The 19374-nt window shown below is 42.3% G+C and overlaps 1 protein-coding gene across 1 annotated transcript in view; it reads left to right on the top strand.

The window, feature by feature from the left end:
* TMEM266 (transmembrane protein 266) overlaps positions 1–19374 on the top strand; it is an 84738-nt gene that overhangs the window by 12693 nt on the left and 52671 nt on the right. Inside the window, exons 2-4 of the mRNA XM_066559150.1 lie at positions 14365–14465; positions 15445–15550; positions 17477–17665. Of these exons, the coding sequence (XP_066415247.1) occupies positions 15537–15550; positions 17477–17665 (203 nt within the window). The 5' untranslated portion in view covers positions 14365–14465; positions 15445–15536. The remainder of the gene's footprint in view (positions 1–14364; positions 14466–15444; positions 15551–17476; positions 17666–19374) is intronic.

Here is a 19374-nt window from a genome sequence, read left to right as displayed (position 1 = left end):
GACACAAGCTGGTACAACAAAGGGGAGAAAAGTCAGCATAATGTGACCAGCTATAAGTTGTCAGTGGAGCAGAGTTTGAGAACATCTGGACTGTGAAACACACCTCTTGAACTTTCATTGATTGGTTCCTTGGGCTGCCAGCCAGGAAGTGTATTTTTAGATACTTGCAGCAAATTTTATTGCATGTGAGTGAATGCCAGATCCATACTTCGTCAGCTGCTGGTTTTCAGTAAGCAGGGAGAATGGATTTGGGTTTAAGTTAAATAGTTAATTCTGTGCTGCATTGCAGAGTGCAGTTTGTACAGCTGTACCTGGGCAATGGCAACTAGTCACAAAGCCCAGCACAAACTGTGGTAATCCTGAGTGCTAATTCAGAGAGAAAACTATTAGCCTGGACACAGTAAAGCAATTTTTTCTTTCACTTAGCCATGGCCTCTGGAAGCAGAGATGGGAAAAAATGTGTCTGTGTGTTTTGTTTTTATGGCTCACCATATTTTTTTTTCCCAGAACAAAGGGAGGCATAGTAATTTAATGGAAAATGAATGGGTTGACTCCTTACATGAGTGAAATGTGATGCTGCAGTTACATAGCACACTGGAGTACAGCTATTCCTTGGGATTTTGAAAGGAGGCACGTTCTTGTTAATAGCAGGAGAAAATAGTTCTGCCCTGCAGCTGTGTGCTCTGCCTGCAGCAGTGGGCAGGCAGTGGTGAAATGTGAGTAAAGGGTGGGGATGCCTGAACTGATCTCATCTCAGTGGTTGCCTTGGTCCCATGCATTCCTGAAGGATTCTGCTCTTGGTTGAGGGTGAACTCTGGTTTGGCCTGCCTGTGTTTTTGCCCTTTGGATGCTGCCTGATACTACTTCTGAGTGGCATCACACTTCCTTTGGACATCTCTGTGTTTTGTGCTCTATAGAAGAGTGTTTCCAATATTACTGCCTCTTGAAATGACTTGTTAATGGAATATCTTCCATTCAAGACAAATTTTCCTATCCTGAAGCACTCCCTGTTTCTCATGCTGTCTGTCCTGCAGTTTCTCTCTGTTAGCCTCAGTGTGGTAGGTCCATTAAAGCAGCCTCTCTTGATAAGGTGTATAATCTATGCTTGTTCAGAGCAGTGTGATCTTACTACTGCAAACAATGCCTCACTTTAGATTAAGTACTTTGGACCAGGGGTTATTTCACTTTAAAAACCACATTCTAAATCATCTAATGTGTCTCTAAGTAGCATGTGAATAACTGAAGTATGGGCTATAACTTTCTTGTGTTAATTTCTGGGTTTCATTTCTGTTCATTTAAAAACCAGAGGATTCTGTTGTCCTTTCCCATCTTGGGCTGCAGTGGAGTTTGCAGTGGATTTTGGCAGCTCTCACTGAGAGCAGATGCCTGGGACCATTTGAAAGCTTTCTGCCCTCCACTGTTCAAGTGTTGTGAGCTCTACCGTTCATAACCTGTCAATTGTCAACGTTGTTTTAAAAGTGTATGTTGATAGTGAGAAGAATTATACAAGAGAATGTTTTACCAAGGACAGGTGTTTTGGAGCTATGAAGATGAGAAATGAAGGCTCACAAGATATTGCCCCTTTAAATCCTGTAAATCTTTGCAGCAGATTGTCTCATTTCTAGTGCTTGTTTTTGCAGTGACAGGTGCAGTAAATCTCTCACCTGATGCCAGTATCATCTTAATACCTCACAGATATTCTTGGTTTATTGGAAAATTTGTATGGATTTGGATTTTTATATTTCTGATTGAAATAAGATTTCAAAAGCAATTAATTTTATTTTTGGAATATTTTCATATGTATCTTAAAAAAACTCAAAAACCTACACTTACAACACTTGAGGTTTTTCCTTCTATTGGAAAGTGGCAGGATTTTTATCAACAGAATGCTAGATCAACGGTCAGAAACTTGAATACTAATCCAGATATTAGCATCTGTTTCCTATGTGGTCTTGTGCTTTGTGTTTAGTTAGGAAGTATGTTTTCAGTAGTTTATTTAAATTCTATGGAAAGTGCTGGGGAGTCTTCAGCTGAGTTTGATAGATTGTTTAGCAGATAATAGTTGGTTTGGAGGGGTTAGTGCAATGGTGATACACAAATTATTTCTGAAAATTTTCAGAGCTGTTTCACGAGCTTTTAATGATCTTAATCCAGAAAGCTAATACAGATGTAGCTTCTTTGCTCTCATCTGTTTTTAGCATGTTTTTGAGTTTCTTATATCCTAAAAATGTTTAGTGAATATACTGGTAAAGTAGTTTGGTTTGGTTTTTTTTATTTTTAATAAAGATGAATTGATAAATCTTAACAAAAATTTCTGTTTGCAGCTGCAACAGTCACGGTTCTGTTACAAGCAGGTGACTGGTACGTGTTACAGGTTGAAGAGCAAAAATGTGTTTTATTTATATCTTGACATTTGTTTACTGTTCTGGGGCTTGCATTGCAGTATGGATCTGTTGCATAACCTTTGCCTGAAAAGCATCCTTTTATCTGCTCAGTGTATTAGACAGAACCTCCTTATTGGAAATGGGTCATGGGACTTGAGGTACTAAATAAGATACAGGTGCAGTAGAGCTGGGGAGGGTGGCAGGATGGCCTTGGGTCACACAGTGGCCAAAGCTTTTCTGCCTGTGTGCTGCCACTGAATAGTGAAGGACAGAGGACAAAGGTTTTTTTGTGGGGCAAGTGGCTGGGGTCTCCCAGCCACATTGGGAAGACTCTGTTTTCTTTATGATCTCCTGTTCTGATGAAAATAGTCACTAAACAAAGCTTTTTAAGACATGTGTTTTATACACTGCCTGTGCTGAGCCCTAGGGTAGCGGAGTTTGTTGCATAAGCGTCCATTGTACATTTCTCCAGCAGATACTGTGCTAGAAGTGTTCACAGAAAATTATTGTGGCTCCTTTCATAGATATTTGTTATAATTATTTAATACACTGGCAAAAGCCACTGAAGTCTGATTTGAAGTTAGTGCCAGGCATTTTAAATGAGAATAACTTTTCTCCATCATCTCCCTAACTGCAATTGAACGACTCTGGCTGTATATTGAAAGAGAAGCCTAGGAATTAACATGCATGACTTTTAATTGAAAATACGTGAGAGGTTTGTATATGCTATTTGTTTCTTCCCATTTTGCTATGATGTAGTAAGTGTTGGGTAGAACAGTTACTCCAAAGTTTACTTGTGGAATTGCTGCAGAGGCTGAGGGCAGGTCCCTTTCTGTGCCAGTCCCTGCCCTGAACTTTCTGGCTGTTGTCAGTGGCAGCAGGAGCTTGCTGGGGCAGAACCTCTGGGATTCCTGGGGACGCTTGAGGATGACCAGCTCCCAGGCAGGGATCCATGCTAAATGCATCAGTTTGCTTTCCCTTATCATTGTGTCTTATAACTACAGTTCCTCTAAATTTATTCCCAAAACTTTTCTAAGGCAGGAAAGTTCTCTTTTTTTGTTGGTTGGTTGGTTTTTTCCTCTCTCCTCATTCTTTTCCCCCTCCATAAAGGAAGAACTGGCGTCCAGCAGCCATGGTCTGGTCCTGTGGAGGCACCTGCTGTGGTTTCAGGCACCGAAGTCCAAGCAGCTGAGACAGTGTCAGAGCATTAACACTTCTCTTTGAACCATGGTGCATATTATATCTGCCTGTAAGATATCACTGTTCTTACTGCTCTGGGCCACTCTTGCTCATGTTTTTCTGGGGCTGTAGTTTTACCACGTGTCTTTAAGGCTGTGGTTCAAAGTGCATTGCAGAAGCCTGAGGGAATACTGAGGTAAATTTTATATTTTATTTTAAATTTAAATTTATTTTAAATTTATTTTAAATTTAAATTTTATTTTTTATATTTATTTTAAATTTTATATTATCCCAGAGTACCATCCTCATTGCTTCACAACATGGGTTTCTTAGTATGTTAGCAGTAGCACCAAATCAGTGTCCCACAGGAAAAGCTGGTTCTAGGCTCAGAGTTTTGAATCACAATAAGATCAATTTCCTAGTGAATAGTGAACTTTGTGAGCCTTTAGCAATTGAGAAGTTGATTTTAAGTTTATCTTGATGCTATCAGTGGAAGAGCACAAGCTGACAGTTCTCCCCTCTAAATCAAAGGGAGTGCATGGGTGGGTGTTCCTGCATCTTCTTTGAAATTTATTCAGTAGCTTGTGATACTCTGCATTTCCTCATGTGACAAGAATATCAGTCCTCTCTGTTCTTGCAGAGTTTGAAAAAGATGAGTGCTGGGCAGGGATGGTGATGTTAGGTATTCTTGAGAGGGGAAAAAGATAATTTGGACATTTTTACTTTCCATGTGTGGTTTGTTTTATTACCAGTAGCTGAATGCAGTTCAATACGTATTTATATGAATAAGCAAATAGCTTCATTCTGAAGGAATTCTGCATGCCTGTGTAGATCAAATGCTTTTTAACATTTTCAGAAAGTACTTCTCTTGCATACTTCACTGATCCTTTTTGTATTCCATACAAAATAACTAAGGAATCGATTACTTCTAGTAAAAAAGAGCCCTTGCTTCCTATCCCTTTTCCAGCTCCAGTGGGAAGAACTGTTGCCTTATCTGTTCAGTTTGCAGTGGTCAGACTAGGCAGGCTCCAAACATCTGCTGGCCACGGGTGTGTTCAGACTCAGAGCTGAGGGGAAGGCACACTGTGCTGCAGGGAGAATCCCTGGCCATGTGTGTGTGTGTGTCCCTGTGACACAGACTCAGAGCTGAGGGGAGGGCACACTGTGCTGCAGGGAGAATCCCTGGCCATGTGTGTGTGTGTGTCCCTATGACACAGAGCTGAGGGGAAGGCACACTGTGCTGCAGGGGGATCCCTGGCCATGTGTGTGTGTGTGTCCCTATGACACAGAGCTGAGGGGAAGGCACACTGTGCTGCAGGGGGATCCCTGGCCATGTGTGTGTGTGTGTCCCTGTGACACAGACTCAGAGCTGAGGGGAAGGCACACTGTGCTGCAGGGGGATCCCTGGCACTGTGTGTGTGTGTGTGTGTGTCCCTGTGACACAGACTCAGAGCTGAGGGGAAGGCACACTGTGCTGCAGGGGGATCCCTGGCACTGTGTGTGTGTGTGTGTGTGTCCCTGTGACACAGACTCAGAGCTGAGGGGAAGGCACACTGTGCTGCAGGGGGATCCCTGGCACTGTGTGTGTGTGTGTGTGTGTCCCTGTGACACAGACTCAGAGCTGAGGGGAAGGCACACTGTGCTGCAGGGAGAATCCCTGGCCATGTGTGTGTGTGTGTCCCTGTGACACAGACTCAGAGCTGAGGGGAAGGCACACTGTGCTGCAGGGAGAATCCCTGGCTCTGTGTGTGTGTGTGTCCCTGTGACACAGAGCTGAGGGGAAGGCACACTGTGCTGCAGGGGGATCCCTGGCACTGTGTGTGTGTGTGTCCCTATGACACAGAGCTGAGGGGAAGGCACACTGTGCTGCAGGGGGATCCCTGGCACTGTGTGTGTGTGTGTGTGTGTGTGTCCCTGTGACACAGACTCAGAGCTGAGGGGAGGGCACGCTCTCACACTCTGCTGCAGGGGAAATCTGCCCCAGCTGACAGGGCTGCACTGGGTGGCCTTGGCTCCAAGTGCTTCACAGGACTGCCTGGGCTGGGCCTGCTTGCTCACAGCTTGGACCCAGTGTCTCAGCATCAGTACTTTGTGGCAAAAAGCTGGCCTGTAATTTGCAGTAAGTGCATTCCATCACCTGCTGAGGGAAGCAGGGTGACCTGGTTAAATGCACCAGACATATATTAAATAATGGCTGTCAGTACTCTGCGTGCTGGAATAAGGTGGTTAAATCTTGCATTTTAGGCTCCTGGTGATCAGGAAAGACTGTGACAGCCAAAAGCAGTACAGCTGTTGTGTCCTCATACCTCTGTGAGATAACTTGCCTCTGAAGTACAAGACAGATGAGAATTCAAGAGATTTAGTGTGTTTTTAGAGTGGAGTTTGTCCTGTGTACATCACCAGGATTAAATGCTGCAACTGTTTGTAAATTTGCATTCAAAACAGCTGGGTTGGTTGTTTCCAAAAGCTGAATTACAAAGCATAACACTGTCCAAGAGAAGAACAATAAATTTCACATCTATGGGCTAATTGTTATATACTTGCTTTTAAGATACACAGTAAAGCCATAAATTCATATAAATTTATTGCATTTTGTCTGGAGGGTTGCCCATAATACTTTCCAGGAGTGACAAAACAGATATTTCTCACAAATATATTTGTGATTCAGTTAGTTCTTAGAATGAAATCTTTGGTTCCAGAGGTTTGTTTTGATTTGTCTAATAACTGGATTTAGTATCAGTCTAGTTAGGTTTCTTTTGATTCTGTACTGCTAATTATGTGAAAACCAGAATTGGTCTAAAGAACTTACTTCTCACTCTGTTTCCTAGCTAGAAACATAATATTTATGGGCCTCACAGAGTTGTAATTGGCAAGATGCATTGAAATCCTCAGCTTCAAGAGATGCCAACAATTTCTTATGAGATTTTTCTCTGTACTTTCTGCCATTCTTATTGTAGTGTTGTGAATCTTCTGTATTTTCACTGACCTTACGTTCTCTAGAAAGCTAGAGGATACTTCTGAAATTTCTAAAGGCCTTTAATTCCAGAGTCCGTGAGGCCCAGGATCTGAAGAAAATTAAATTTGATAGCTTGAGGAAGAGTCTTAAGGTTAAAGGCCAATGGCTGAAAGACAATCTCAAAGTTACATTAATCTAAGAGTACGATCAGAAACTCAGGGAAGAGTTAAGCTCCAAGTAAGATGGGCTATATGGCTGATGAAAGTTAAAATGTAGTGAGTTTTGTCTGTTCTTCTGACAGCTGGTGACAGACACTGGTGACTAAGACAGATTGCCCTGAACTGACACACACCTCTTACTCAGGGTGTCTCAAGGATTTGTGTTATTCTGCTGCTGTTAAAAGCCTGGGTGAATTTCCAGCTCTGTCCAAATAAAATTTGCTGTTGGATTCAAATGGACCTATGTTCTTCCCTCAAAAGCCATCAATGGGCTGCAAAAATTAGGTCCATGTGTGATAAACTCAAATCTAGTCAGAGATTACCTGCCAGGTCTCTAAATAGACCTAAAAACATTAATTCTGGCATGTTCAAAAGGGTACATATTTTTTTCTACACTATTCTAGAGAGCAGCTAGACTGATCTTTCTTGGCTTGAAAACAAAAAGATGTGGCTGCAGGTTTCTGGGTTGGCTTTTCACTGCGCTTCCAGGGGAGTGGGGAAAAAAAGAACTAAAAACAACATCCAAGGGTTGACTCTTGACAGACAAAGCAAACCAAACTGCTTTGAAACTAAATTGGTACTTGATTTGTTTCCAGTAGTAACAGTTTGGTTTAATGCAGCTTGACTGGGTTAGTGGCATTCCCAGAAATGCAGTTGTTTTTAGCCAAGGAAATATAAACCCAACTTTGGGGTTCAGATGGGGGGGTGTGGATGTGTTTTTTTGTTTGAGGGGGTTTGTTTGTTTCTTTGTTATGAGAAACAGAATTTGCAACATAAAAAGGTCATGGTTTGTGGGGGGAGTGCCTGTGTTATGAATTTGTCCAAACGATCATTGGACTATATGCTGAGTCCATTTAGTTTCCCAGAGCAGACAAAGTCAGATGTTTTCAGTCCAGTGGAGCTGTTGATGCCAGGCTCCTTCCTATCAGCAAGTGCAGTGGCACATTTCAAATGCAAACTGATCCTGAGCTGCCAGGGCTGAGCCCAGGGCAGCATCCGCAGGCGCCCGAGCCCGCGGTGTCCCTTCCATCCCTGTGCTGAGCTGAGCACAGGACTCATCCATCTCCCTGGAGCCCTGGCTGGCCCAGGTGCTGCTCTCTGTGTGCAGGTTTAACCTCCCATTCCAGCCTAAGTCCCCCAGCTGCAGCTGTGGGCAGAGCAGGGGATGCTCAGGGGCGCAGGGAAGTGCTGGGAGCCCTGTGCCCAGTCCTGCTGGGGAACAGCCTGCTTAGGGCTCTCCCTTTCTCAGGAGGCCCACATGGGAAGGCCAGACAAATCTGTGAAGGGACCTTTTAGCTATGTGGCTGTTCTCTGGCCTCGAGAACCCTGTGGTATTCTTTTTCCCCAGGGGAAACCCTGTGGGGATTTTTTTCTACCACATGCAGGAACTATAGATAACTGTGAGGATCACCAATTTATTACAGCTAAATACAAGCAGTTTGTAAAATGGAAAGGGAAATGGCATGCTTGGAATTACTCCAGAGAAAGAGATCAAATGAATAATCTGGCTGAAGGAATGCCTTTTATGTATTGAGGAGCTAAGAGCAAGCGTGCTATTTGAAAAGCCTTTGTGGATGGACAAGTTTTGCACATCTTTGAGATCCATACTGCTCTCAGTATTTGCCTTACTATTAAACTTCCTCAAGCAGAAGGCCCTCAGTGCAGAGAGCACCTTTTCTTTGCCCCATGGCATCTTCTGAACTAGCAGCACTGTGAGTTGCTGCAGTACCTGCCAGACCTGTGCCTTTTCTGGAGAATGTTGGGAGTGTGTGAGCGCCATGAATTCCAGCAGTGCCGGTGTGCACCATGTAGCACAAACTGAATGAGAGCCCAGAGCAGCTGTGGGCAGCTCTTGTCTTGAAAGTCTGTTGATGCTGGAGCAGTTGCAGGTCACAGAACCTGTCTGGAGACCTGCTGCACAATCCCTGCCTCCTCCCCAGCTTCCATGTGTAGAGAGAGAGAGCACAAGGAAGAAGCCTGAGTGGAGTCTTTTTATAACCTTCCAAAACAGAGCAGCTCCTCCTGTTTCTTTTGGTCTGGAAGTGCCATGTGCTGCACACCGGCAAGCTCCTTGGAAGAGGCTGGGCTTGACTGGGCTCTCCTCAGATCTGTTTTGGATTAATGCTCCTCTAAAGCCTTGGTTCCAGTTACTCTTATTTGTTCTGTACTCCAGATTTGCAGTACTGAAATGTTCAGGATTCAGCCAATGATCTTGTTGCATTTGTGATGAGATTATTAACTGTGCACAAGATAATTTTTCTCTCTTTTGGCCCATCTAGACTTCTCTCTAGAAAGTGAGAGTCCACTTAGGATTAATAAGGGTTTTTAGTTACATAGTTACATGCTGTTTTTTTTTCCTTGAAGTGTTCTGCTTAATTTCAGCATAGAGGTTGATTCCACAAGGGAATAGAATTATTACTGCATGAGCAAGTGCAAATCTGCCATTTCCTAATTTGTGAATGCCTGATTTTTTTTTTTTCCCAATCTAAATACCTTTCCTGCAATGGAGGAGTTTTTCCTTCTTTTTTTTTTAATGTGGTAAATTAAAAAACTTTGCTGTCAATCCCTCCATGAAAAAGATGCAAAATTCAAATGTCCCTTCTTCCTTGAAATAAAAAGCTCTTTCTCTTGTGCCTCTTTTCTTTTGGACACTGCATAGGAATGTTAAAGATTAAGGAAGTTATTTGCCTTTTGTTTTCTGTGTGGCATCTCTGCATTCATAATTTTTTGACAAATCTAATACCTCATCGAATTCTTGTCTTACATAAAGCATTTTGGAAGGTCAGTTTAATCAAAAGAATTTTTTTTAATCTCATAGCCTGTGATTTTTCCTGTTGGGGGAAAAAGAAGAACCAATTTTGTTTAACCCAAAGTAAAGCAAGGAAGTGCAGGAACCATGCTGGCAATTTTGTCACTTTTTCCCCTTCAGACGTACAAGTTGCTGGATTCCTGAAGGGAACAGTTTTGGCATATGTGACCAATTCAACTTTCTAAATGCAGATGATTGGAGCCAATTAAAATTCTCAGGACAAAAACAGTTGTGATCCCAGGGGGCCTGGGAATTTCAGTTCTTGGAGAAATGCAGCTTGCAGTAGTGGCAATGAGTGATCACATCAGGTTTGTGGTGATGCTCAGGACGATATCCATGGTGTCAGTCACCAAAAAACCTGGCTTGGCTAATTCCCAAGGGCTCAATGTGTAAATCACTCTTGCAATTTCACTTTGAAAGCATCGGGGGTAATGTCTGTTTAGGTGTGTCCCCTACTCTTCTTACTCTTATTTCAGATTATTCCTTTTCTTCCTGTTTTTCTGATAGCTCCTGACATCTCTGGGATTGCCCAGCTGGCACATGAGTAGCCATCATTGGCATTTAGGCTTCAAAGTGTATCAGGCTTTCAATCTCTAGACTGAGATAAGAATGTAACTTGTTTGCACAAAGGAGGCAAAATTCTGTTTCTTGATGTGGACAAAATTCAGAGTAAAAAGCTCCAGTGAGACACAAAAGGGAGAAAAACCCCCAGAGCAGCCCTCTTCCTCCTCTGCACCCCTGCCTGAGTCTCTTCAGTGATTTTATGCTGCATGTTTGCTCCAGTTGGATATTGCCAATGGCTAGGGCTCTGCACATCATCTTGGACTATTTCTGATCTAAAGTCTTTCTGCTTTGTGTGCTTTGTTTCTTTGGCTGTGCACAGTGCCTTGACCTGCACTCTCACTTTTGCTGGCACAGCTATTTTTGAGCTGTACTATGACCTGTATCAGAGAAGCCATCCTGCTTTTTTTTTTTTTCTTTGACGGATGGGTTGTGGGCAGAGGAAGGAGATGGAGCTGGTGAGAGCACAAAACTCCCCCTTGCAGCAACAGCAGTGTCTCCTTGAGTGGGGCCTGTGGCATTTCCTTTGAATGCAAACTCTGAGCCTGTCCAGCTGTCTAAGCTGCTATTGGGGGACTTATTACAAGAACATGTCAGAATTTGGTTTTGTAGCTTTGTAAGGGCACAAACTTGGATGCTTCAGTTAGCATCTGAATTTTGTACAGGAGCTTACAGATTCATGATGCTACGCCTCAGAACATGAGCAAGTGCAGCAAACAGCTCTGAATCATGTCTTGACTTCAGCTCAGCTGAATAGGGTACAAGTTAGTGGGGACTTTGGTGCAAAAGGCTTAAATTAAATAATCTTCCTACTCCCCACCCCCAATTGGGCCCACTACATTGTGACACGTGTTTTGTAAGACTGTGCTTGAATCAATGCTAAAAGCCATGGTTTTCATGCACCAGTGGAGTATAGATTTTTATTTTTTTAAAGTTTGCTATTGGAGTTTTGTTTTTTGTTTTAGCTTAGTGTATGTATGCCATGTGCTATGCTTTAGCATATACTTTCCAAACTCTGTTCTATGCTTTTTGTTGTTTCAGCGAGATTTTATCTCCTGTTAGCAAGCTCCTGCCAAGGTGTGGTGACTGACAATAGAAGATCGATGTAAACATTAACAAATGAACTGGGGCAGGATGTGGCTGGGCAAGGCCAGCAGCAGAACCTTTGCTCCAGTGCAGGGCATGACCCAGAGCCTGCACAGCAGGAGCTGGGGGCAGGTGTTTGCCAGGGCCCTGCACAGGAGAGGGAACAGCACAGCCAGCCCAAAAGCACCTGACAGCAGCCTTAGGAGCACTGGCATGGATAGTGAGGGTGCACAGAGCAGAGCTGAAGGGCTTGCAAGGCAAGGACAGCACTTGGAAGCATTTTGAAGATGTTGCCTCAGAAAGAGCTCAGGGGTTGGGCTCCAACTCCCTTCATTGCTTAAGAGGGTGAGGAGCTGTGATCCCACACGTTTGAAGCTGGGCTACCAGTTGCAAACTTACATGGTTCCCATCAGATTGCAGTGTCCTCTTGGTACACACGAGGTGTCAGTCATTTAGTGCACTGAATGTTTCTGGTTTTTACACTGCTTGAAAGCTTGCACTAGAAACTAGTGGGACAATTCTTTCCTTTCTGTCAGAATTCCCTTCTGAACTGTTTCTGTTAAACTCTGGAGACTGCTCCTGCTGCACCATCTCACCTGGAAAACCACGAACAAGCAGAATTGCTGAGCTCTCAGGGGTTGGGCATTGCCCGTGCTCACGTGGCAGCTCAGCAAGTGCTGTGTGCTGCCTACTCTCAATTCTGCAAAGTGGGGAAAAAAGCCAGAAACTCTGGACCTGTTAGTAATTCCATCAGAGGAGACTGTGAGAGATGAGGCATTTTTGTCTACTGAACATTGAGTATATTAGGCGGGGAAAGGGCTGCATGGAAAAATTTTCACTCAGGTGATGAATGGAATACCCAAAAGTTGCTCTTTGTTGGCAGGGAGAAGAGCAATGTCATTCCACTTTGCCTACAGGAAAATCCTGTAGGAATGCAAGCAGGAGATAAGTTTAAAAGAATACAATTTCCCTGCTGATCCCTGCTGCCTTTAAGCACAAGTCAGTTGCAAAGAAATTTCTTGTGGAAGTTTCAAGTTGTTTATGTTGCTCTGAAATGTGAATTTTTTAAAGGAAGTTAAAAACAGATGAGGTGAAGTGGACGGTAAAAAAAATGTTTTTGCAGAATACCAGTATATGTTAAGATACTTCTTTCTGTTGCTTGCATAAAGCCTGGAAAGAAGCATGAATCACAGTAATCCATTTAGGAGATAGATACATATACACAACCTATTACATCTCTTTTGTCTTCTTACTGCACTTCCTGCCTTGTCTCCTGAGTTCCCCAGATCAGCTAATCCGTCAGGAATTTCCCCAGCAGTTACTCACGTTTGGCACTCTGAGTTGCAGGAGGGCTCCAGGAGCTCGGTCCCCGTCTCTCCCTGTGGCTGTCCCGGCCCGCGGAGCTGCCGGGGGCACGGAGCGATCCCCGGGCTGGAGCTGGACTCTGCTCCCTGCACAGGAGCTGCTCCTTCAGCCCGGCTCTGCCTGCAGCGCTGCCGCTCCGGCAGGAGGGGCTGGCCTGCCCTGGGGCTGCTGCCTCTGCCCCCAGCCGGGTCCCGTGCACAGTAAAGCCATAAATTCATCTGAATTTCTTGCATTTTCCCTGGAGGGTTGCCCATGATACTTTCCAGGAGTGACAAAACAGATATTTTTCACAAATATATTTGTGATTCAGTTAGTTCTTAGAATGAAATCTTTGGTTCCAGAGGTTTGTTTTGATTTGTCTAATAACTGGATTTAGTACCAGTCTAGTTAGGTTTCTTTTGATTCTGTACTGCTAATTATGTGAAAACCAGAATTGGTCTAAAGAACTTACTTCTCACTCTGTTTCCTAGCTAGAAACATAATATTTATGGGCCTCACAGAGTTGTAATTGGCAAGATGCATTGAAATCCTCAGCTTCAAGAGATGCCAACAATTTCTTATGAGATTTTTCTCTGCACTTTCTGCCATTCTTATTGTAGTGTTGTGAATCTTCTGTATTTTCACTGACGTTACGTTCTCTAGAAAACCAGAGGATACTTCTGAAATTTCTAAAGGCCTTTAATTCCAGAATCCGTGAGGCCCAGAAAATTAAATTTGATAGCTTGAGGAAGAGTCTTAAGGTTGAAGGCCAATGGCTGAAAGACAATCTCAAAGTTACATGCCAAGCTGGAAACACAGTTCTGAGCTGGAAAACACTCTTCTGTTTGACTGCAAATGTGCTCCAGCTTTGGGAAAGCAAGAGAAGGGAGGGACAAATATTTCATGTTTGTGTCCTGGTCCATTCCCCAGAATCTTAGGATTAATCTAAAAAATAAGATTTCTTACAACCTAGAGGTACAGTTTGTGTCACTGCTTTCTTTTCTAAGTCCCCTTTGGACGTGAGATTGGGGTTACCAGCACTGTGCTGTGTCTCCTGAACAAATGGTGAGGTTCTACTGGGTTAAGAAGCTTCCACATGTACATTTGCCTGTCTGTCCTCTGAGGCCAGTTTCCATCAGTTTTATTCCCATTTCCTAAATCAGCTGGATCCCCATGTACTTTTTGCTCTCCAGGCCTGCAAATGCAGTTAGAGCAGGATTCTCAGTTTTCTGACTCTCAGAAGACAGGTGCACAGTATCTCATGCCTTGACCATTTTCTCATGCTGAGTGCTTAGAAGAACTGATTTGGGTGAAATTTTTCATTCAGAATTGTTTGGGGTTGTTTTGTGTTGTAAAAATGTCGACTGAAAGTGAGATATTAGGGAGCTAACATTGTGAAACAAGTCTGAGTCTTGTAGTTTTGCTGTGCTGGTAGATGCAAGAGTCTGCATCAGAAAGCTCTGTGTGATTGAAATATTCATAAATTTAGGCAAATGTTTCAGTATTTTGCTGCCTTAGGGGGTATAGTAAATGAAATAATTTAAGGTGTACAAAGACCAGGGAATAGATTCCCATTGATACTTGAATGGATATGAAATCAAGTTTCTTCTGTGTTAGCAAAGCTTTATCTGAAAAACATTTCCTTCTTACTCTGTCTTTAAAAGTATTACAAGATTGTAGATAAATGGAAGGCTTGTGTCTTTTTAAAGTATGTGTAGTCTTTTGTTTTAAAGTTGTCCTCTTCATATGAAGTTAAGTTTTTGGCTTACTTATCTACCTGAGGAGGGTGATCACAGTGTAGAACTTTTTTTCTTGCATCTTTTCCAGGCACATTATCTGGAAAACGTGAAAATGCATTGGCTACATTTTGCATTTTTGTAAAATTACAAAACATGAAATAAAGCCTTGGAAATGGCTCTACAAAAGATGTAAGTTCAGTTTTACTTTTTTGTATGAAGTGATTGTTAAGCATCTTAATGTAGCTACATTTGTATGTCTCCACTGTAAATACTTGACTAACAATTCAGCCTGTAAGTGACTCTAGGGTAAAGTTTAGTATAAGAGCATTTTTCATGATCATTGGTGTTATTGTAAGTAATTCCAATTTGCCAATATTTATTTCTGTGTAATCAAAATTAGAGTCTGTTTTTATGTTGCTTTAAAAAATTCTGTAGCATCTAATCTTCACAATAGCTTCACAAGGTCTTTCATGATTTTTAAGAGCTTTGGTTTGTTGTGTGGTATTCCTTGTTTTTCCTGCTTCCAAAACCTGTGTATCAGTAGGTTTCATTCTCACAGGCTTGTCCACTTTTTCTCTGGTGGCCATGCATTGCTCCAGGTACAGGACAAGTGGAGATTTTGCCTTTTCCAAATGTGTTACTGGGTTTTGTTGATCAGAATACTATCCTGATAACAGCCCGTCTAGAATGTTTGATGACATGATTTGAGTTTTGGAAGAGACTTCCTAAGATAGCAAAGTGAGTCAGGAACAGTTCCAACTGGAAAATGGAGAGCAAACCCCCAAACTTCATTGACAATATTAATGCTTATGTCTAGAGCATGTAAAAAATTGTCTTCCAATAGAATTTACCCTCCTGAAGCTGTGAGCTTTCTCTGAAAATCCCCTTCCCCCTCTGATCTTGGTTATTTTTTCAACAACTTAGTGGATTGAAACAAGACCTGTGTTCTTATGGAATTATATATGTGTCAGTGTGTAAAAGTAAATGCACTGTAACTTTACAGCTTCCATAATATGGAGGAATTAACCTGGAATAAAAATACTTATAAAAGAATCATGGGGGGGAACTAACCTATTAATCACATTTGCAACATGACAACAGAAGTCAGTTGTAGCCCTTTGGATTTCTTTCAGCTGTGTTTCAGATAACCTTGTTTTGCTTCTCACAGAGACCTAATCTTGCAAAGCTAGACCCTTAATGCAGAGCAGCTGGAAGTAGTTAAACATTGGAAACACTGCTGATTTGGTTGCATCTTCCAACATGACCAATCCTCAGTAAGTACCATGTGATACAAATGACTTTCAATGAAAGGGAACAGGCTGCTACCTGGAGGACAATGATGTGACATCCTGGAGGTTTTGTGTTTGTCTAAAGATTGTGAGTTAGCAGAAACTACATGGATGATGCTGTAAGCATATCTGATGTGCATTACTAACAGCAGTGGCTGTTATTTTCAGATCTGTTTGGTTTTCTTTTCAATCAGATCAGGCTTTATTTGTCATATAGTTTTGTCTAAGAATACAGAAACTCAATAGTGTTGGGGGAGGGAAGGTTGCACCAACCCATTTCCTGTTTCTTTTATACTACTGGAAATTGGATCATTGCATGCTCTTTCATGCAAAACTGAACCAGCTTGGACTCACAAAGGTACATGTCCACAGGATGGCATTAAAGGGGAAAAGCAAAGAAAATTCTTGCTAAAATTAGCTTTTACCTCTGGGTTTCTGATTTCAGAATCAGAAGATTCTTGTTGACAGAAGAATACAGTTCTGTTGGAAATTAAAGAATCTCATTACTTTCCATTATTAGTTAGACATGAATAAAATAAAAGCTTTTAGGTAATTCAGGTAGTACTTCCTTTTACCTTCTTTTTCTGTCACAGTATGACACAGCTGCAGCCTTTCCCTGCCAAATACTCTACACATAACAGCATTTTACTTTCTTGGTAATTCTGGCAGCAGTTAGTTCCTTTTAATTCAAGAATAATGTCTTCCATCTGAAAGAATTAGTCTAATGGTAAGACTCAGATCAGTGGAAACTTTCAGCATAGAACTTTAGTTCCTTCATCCACATCCCTAAATGATATCCTTATACAAGATGTACCAGTTAAGTGATCTTCTAAAGTAGCCTCTTATTTTTGGGGAAAAAAAAGGAACTGCCAACCAGGTTGCTTAAATTGCTGGAAGATTTTAATAAGCTTCTTTAAAATAAAATGCAATTTTTGCAGTCAAATAATACAGCGTGCTAAGAACTTTTTAACCATATCCCTGTAGAAAAAGAGTATCTTTACACCTGCTGTAGACCTCTGACAGTACCCTGAGATTTCTTCCAAAGTTACCAGGCTCCCCTAGAAGAAAGCTGGAAAAGTTTGTGCTTGCACATCCTTGGAATAAGCCAAGTCATCCTGTGCATGCACTAATGCTAACAGATAAAATTCCTACAGAAGTAGTATCTTGTTCTAAATGTGGGAGACATACACATTGTCAGACTGTTTTTAGCTGCATGGAGTTCCCATTATTTAGAGTGGGCTGCTGTAAGAATACCTGATCAGATTTAGAAGCTGTACATAAGGTTACTTAAGATAATCTTTACGGAGGAGGCCAGAATTCTCCTGAATCACTGTTCCCTTTCAGTACTGTTTTGAAATAACTTGTGACAGAATGATCCTTTTTAGGTGAGTGTAACAAAGCTGCCATCTTTCAAAACTGTTTGAATCAGTATTCAAATCTGCTGGAAGAGGGGTCTGATTGCACCTAGTAGCTCACAGTTGGTTTGTATATAGTAATTAAAAAGCCTGGCTATTCACTGCTCACCAATGTAACTTGGAAAGCAGTGAGTTTTTAGTTGGCATAGTTAACATGCCTTCTTTCTGTTTTGCATAAATATTTTCCTTTTGGGCTCGTGCATTTTTTCTCTATTTGTTTATACACAGCCATTTCTTTTTAGTGCTTCTGAAGCAGATTCAGCAGAGTGAAAGTTGCTCTCCTGTGTGAGGTTTCTGTTGATTACAGTGAGATCTACTGAAGTTTGGAGAGATTTGACCTTCCTCTTTAATGACAACACCTCCTCAATGACGTTGCAGAGGCCTTTTAAGTTGTTGGCTCTTTAGGATTCCATGAAGTTCTTGTCTCTAACTGTCTTTTACTTGCTTGTTCATTTCTATTTCTTTCTGTGTGTATGTGTGTTTATTACATTTCCAGGCCCACAATTGAAGGCAGTGTTTCAGAAGTTGAGATCATTTCCCAACAAGTGGAAGAAGAGACCAAAAGCATTGCTCCTGTGCAGCTTGTTAATTTTGCTTATCGAGATCTACCTTTAGCTGCACTTGATCTGTCCGTGGCTGGGTCCCAGCTTTTGCCAAATTTGGATGAGGAGTACCAAAGAGAAGGGTAAGTACAGAGGGCAGATTTTTGTCATGTACTTTTAGGTTACAGGACTTTCATGGCCTGTTAAACAGCAAACCTTAAGCTGGAGAAGTGCAGCCGGTTGTCCTTAAACTCTATGTAAAATTATTGTCACAGGAGGGAAGAGACCTTTTCTGATATCACTAATTTGGGCTGGTTCAGAGCCGTTTTATCTTTATCTTTTTAAGTGGTTCATAGGTACTCTTTGACCACAGTCAGGAAGCTTTATCTCAGGAAGAAACAGATGAAATACCTGGCCTGTCAGATAAGCAGAATGGTCTGGTGAAAGCTCCTTGAGAAAGGCGTTTGAGGATGCTGAGAGTTGGCTGCTGTGACTCTTGGACATAACTGTACATCTCCTGACTGAGAGATAAAGTCTGGTGCTGCTGATTCCAGGACAGAGAGTGTACTTGCCCCCCAGTAACGTGAATTATGTCATTTGCTAATGTGAGAATGTTGTCTTTGGTACTGTACACAGTATATACATACTGCTCCCTTTTTCATAGAAAGGTGGTTCCAGGTTCATTGCAATAAAAGATCCTAAACAGTTCATAGCATGTGCCCAAACATAGCCCAGTGTCAGATTATGTAGCGCTGATGTCCTACAGGACATTAGAAGTCACCCTTATGCCTGGTTCAGGCTTGAAGTGGCTGTAGGTGGACTGCTGTACTACATTCTTTATGAAAGATTTGGGTCAGCTGGAGAGAATCCAGAGGAAGGCAGTGAGAATGATTAGAGGCTCAGAAAACCTGCTGTGGAGTACTGATTGAAATAACTGTGTTTCACATGACAGAGAGACTTCGAGGGAGCTTCCAAGAGCCTTCAGTGAGGAAGGGAGCAGCCTGGTACTGATCTCCATGATGTGTAGGACAAGAAGTAAAAAGCTTGAATTGCAGCAGAGAGCAGTGAGGGCAGCAAAGGGCTGGTGTGTGTGGGAAGGAGGGGGATAGAGCTACAATTGCTGGGTTGCTGATCAGGAAGGTGCATTTGCCAGGAATGGTAACACTGTGTTTAACATCCCTCGGGACAGAAATGGGCTGGGCACTGGGGCCTGCCCTCCCTGCTTCTGTGCCTGCTGTTCCCCTGGGTGCCACACTGAGCACAGAGCTACTCCACTGTCACTGAGGTCCGGGGACAGCCCTTCCCAGTGAGCCATGGAGAATGCTCACTGCTCAAGACTTTGAAAGGCTTTATATAAGGCTCCATTTATTAACAGCTCAGTACGTTTCAACCTGTGCTCTGTAATCAGCAGAGACCTGCTTGATCTGAGCTCAGCAGGTATTCTGGGGGGTACTCAGGAAGCAAGATGTGGGGATGGCTCTTGCCTTTAATTGCTTTCCAAATTGGACTTTATGAGACTTCTCCAAAGGGCTGTTACTCCAAACAAGGGGAAATACATTTCGAGTGGGTTATATAAGTACGCTACAACTGTAACATAAAACACCCTGCATAGCAAAAGAGGCACTTGAAAATTAATTTAAGTATGCAGGTGTAATCCTCAGGCTATTTTGGTGCTGAGTCAGTACCAGTTTAGTTCAAATATGCATTTTTATAGATTTTTGTGATCTGAAACTCAATTCTTCACTGTGCCATAGGGCACAGGTCTCTCACTAGAACCATTTGAGAAGCTTTGCAGTCTTAAACATGGAAAGAGGCTTGTTATTCTTTTCCTCAGCAGAGATCTCTCCCTTCA

This window comes from Molothrus aeneus, chromosome 13 (assembly GCF_037042795.1).
Source record: "Molothrus aeneus isolate 106 chromosome 13, BPBGC_Maene_1.0, whole genome shotgun sequence".
Taxonomy (NCBI): Eukaryota; Metazoa; Chordata; class Aves; order Passeriformes; family Icteridae; genus Molothrus; species Molothrus aeneus.
This window is presented reverse-complemented; position numbering and strand designations above follow the sequence as displayed.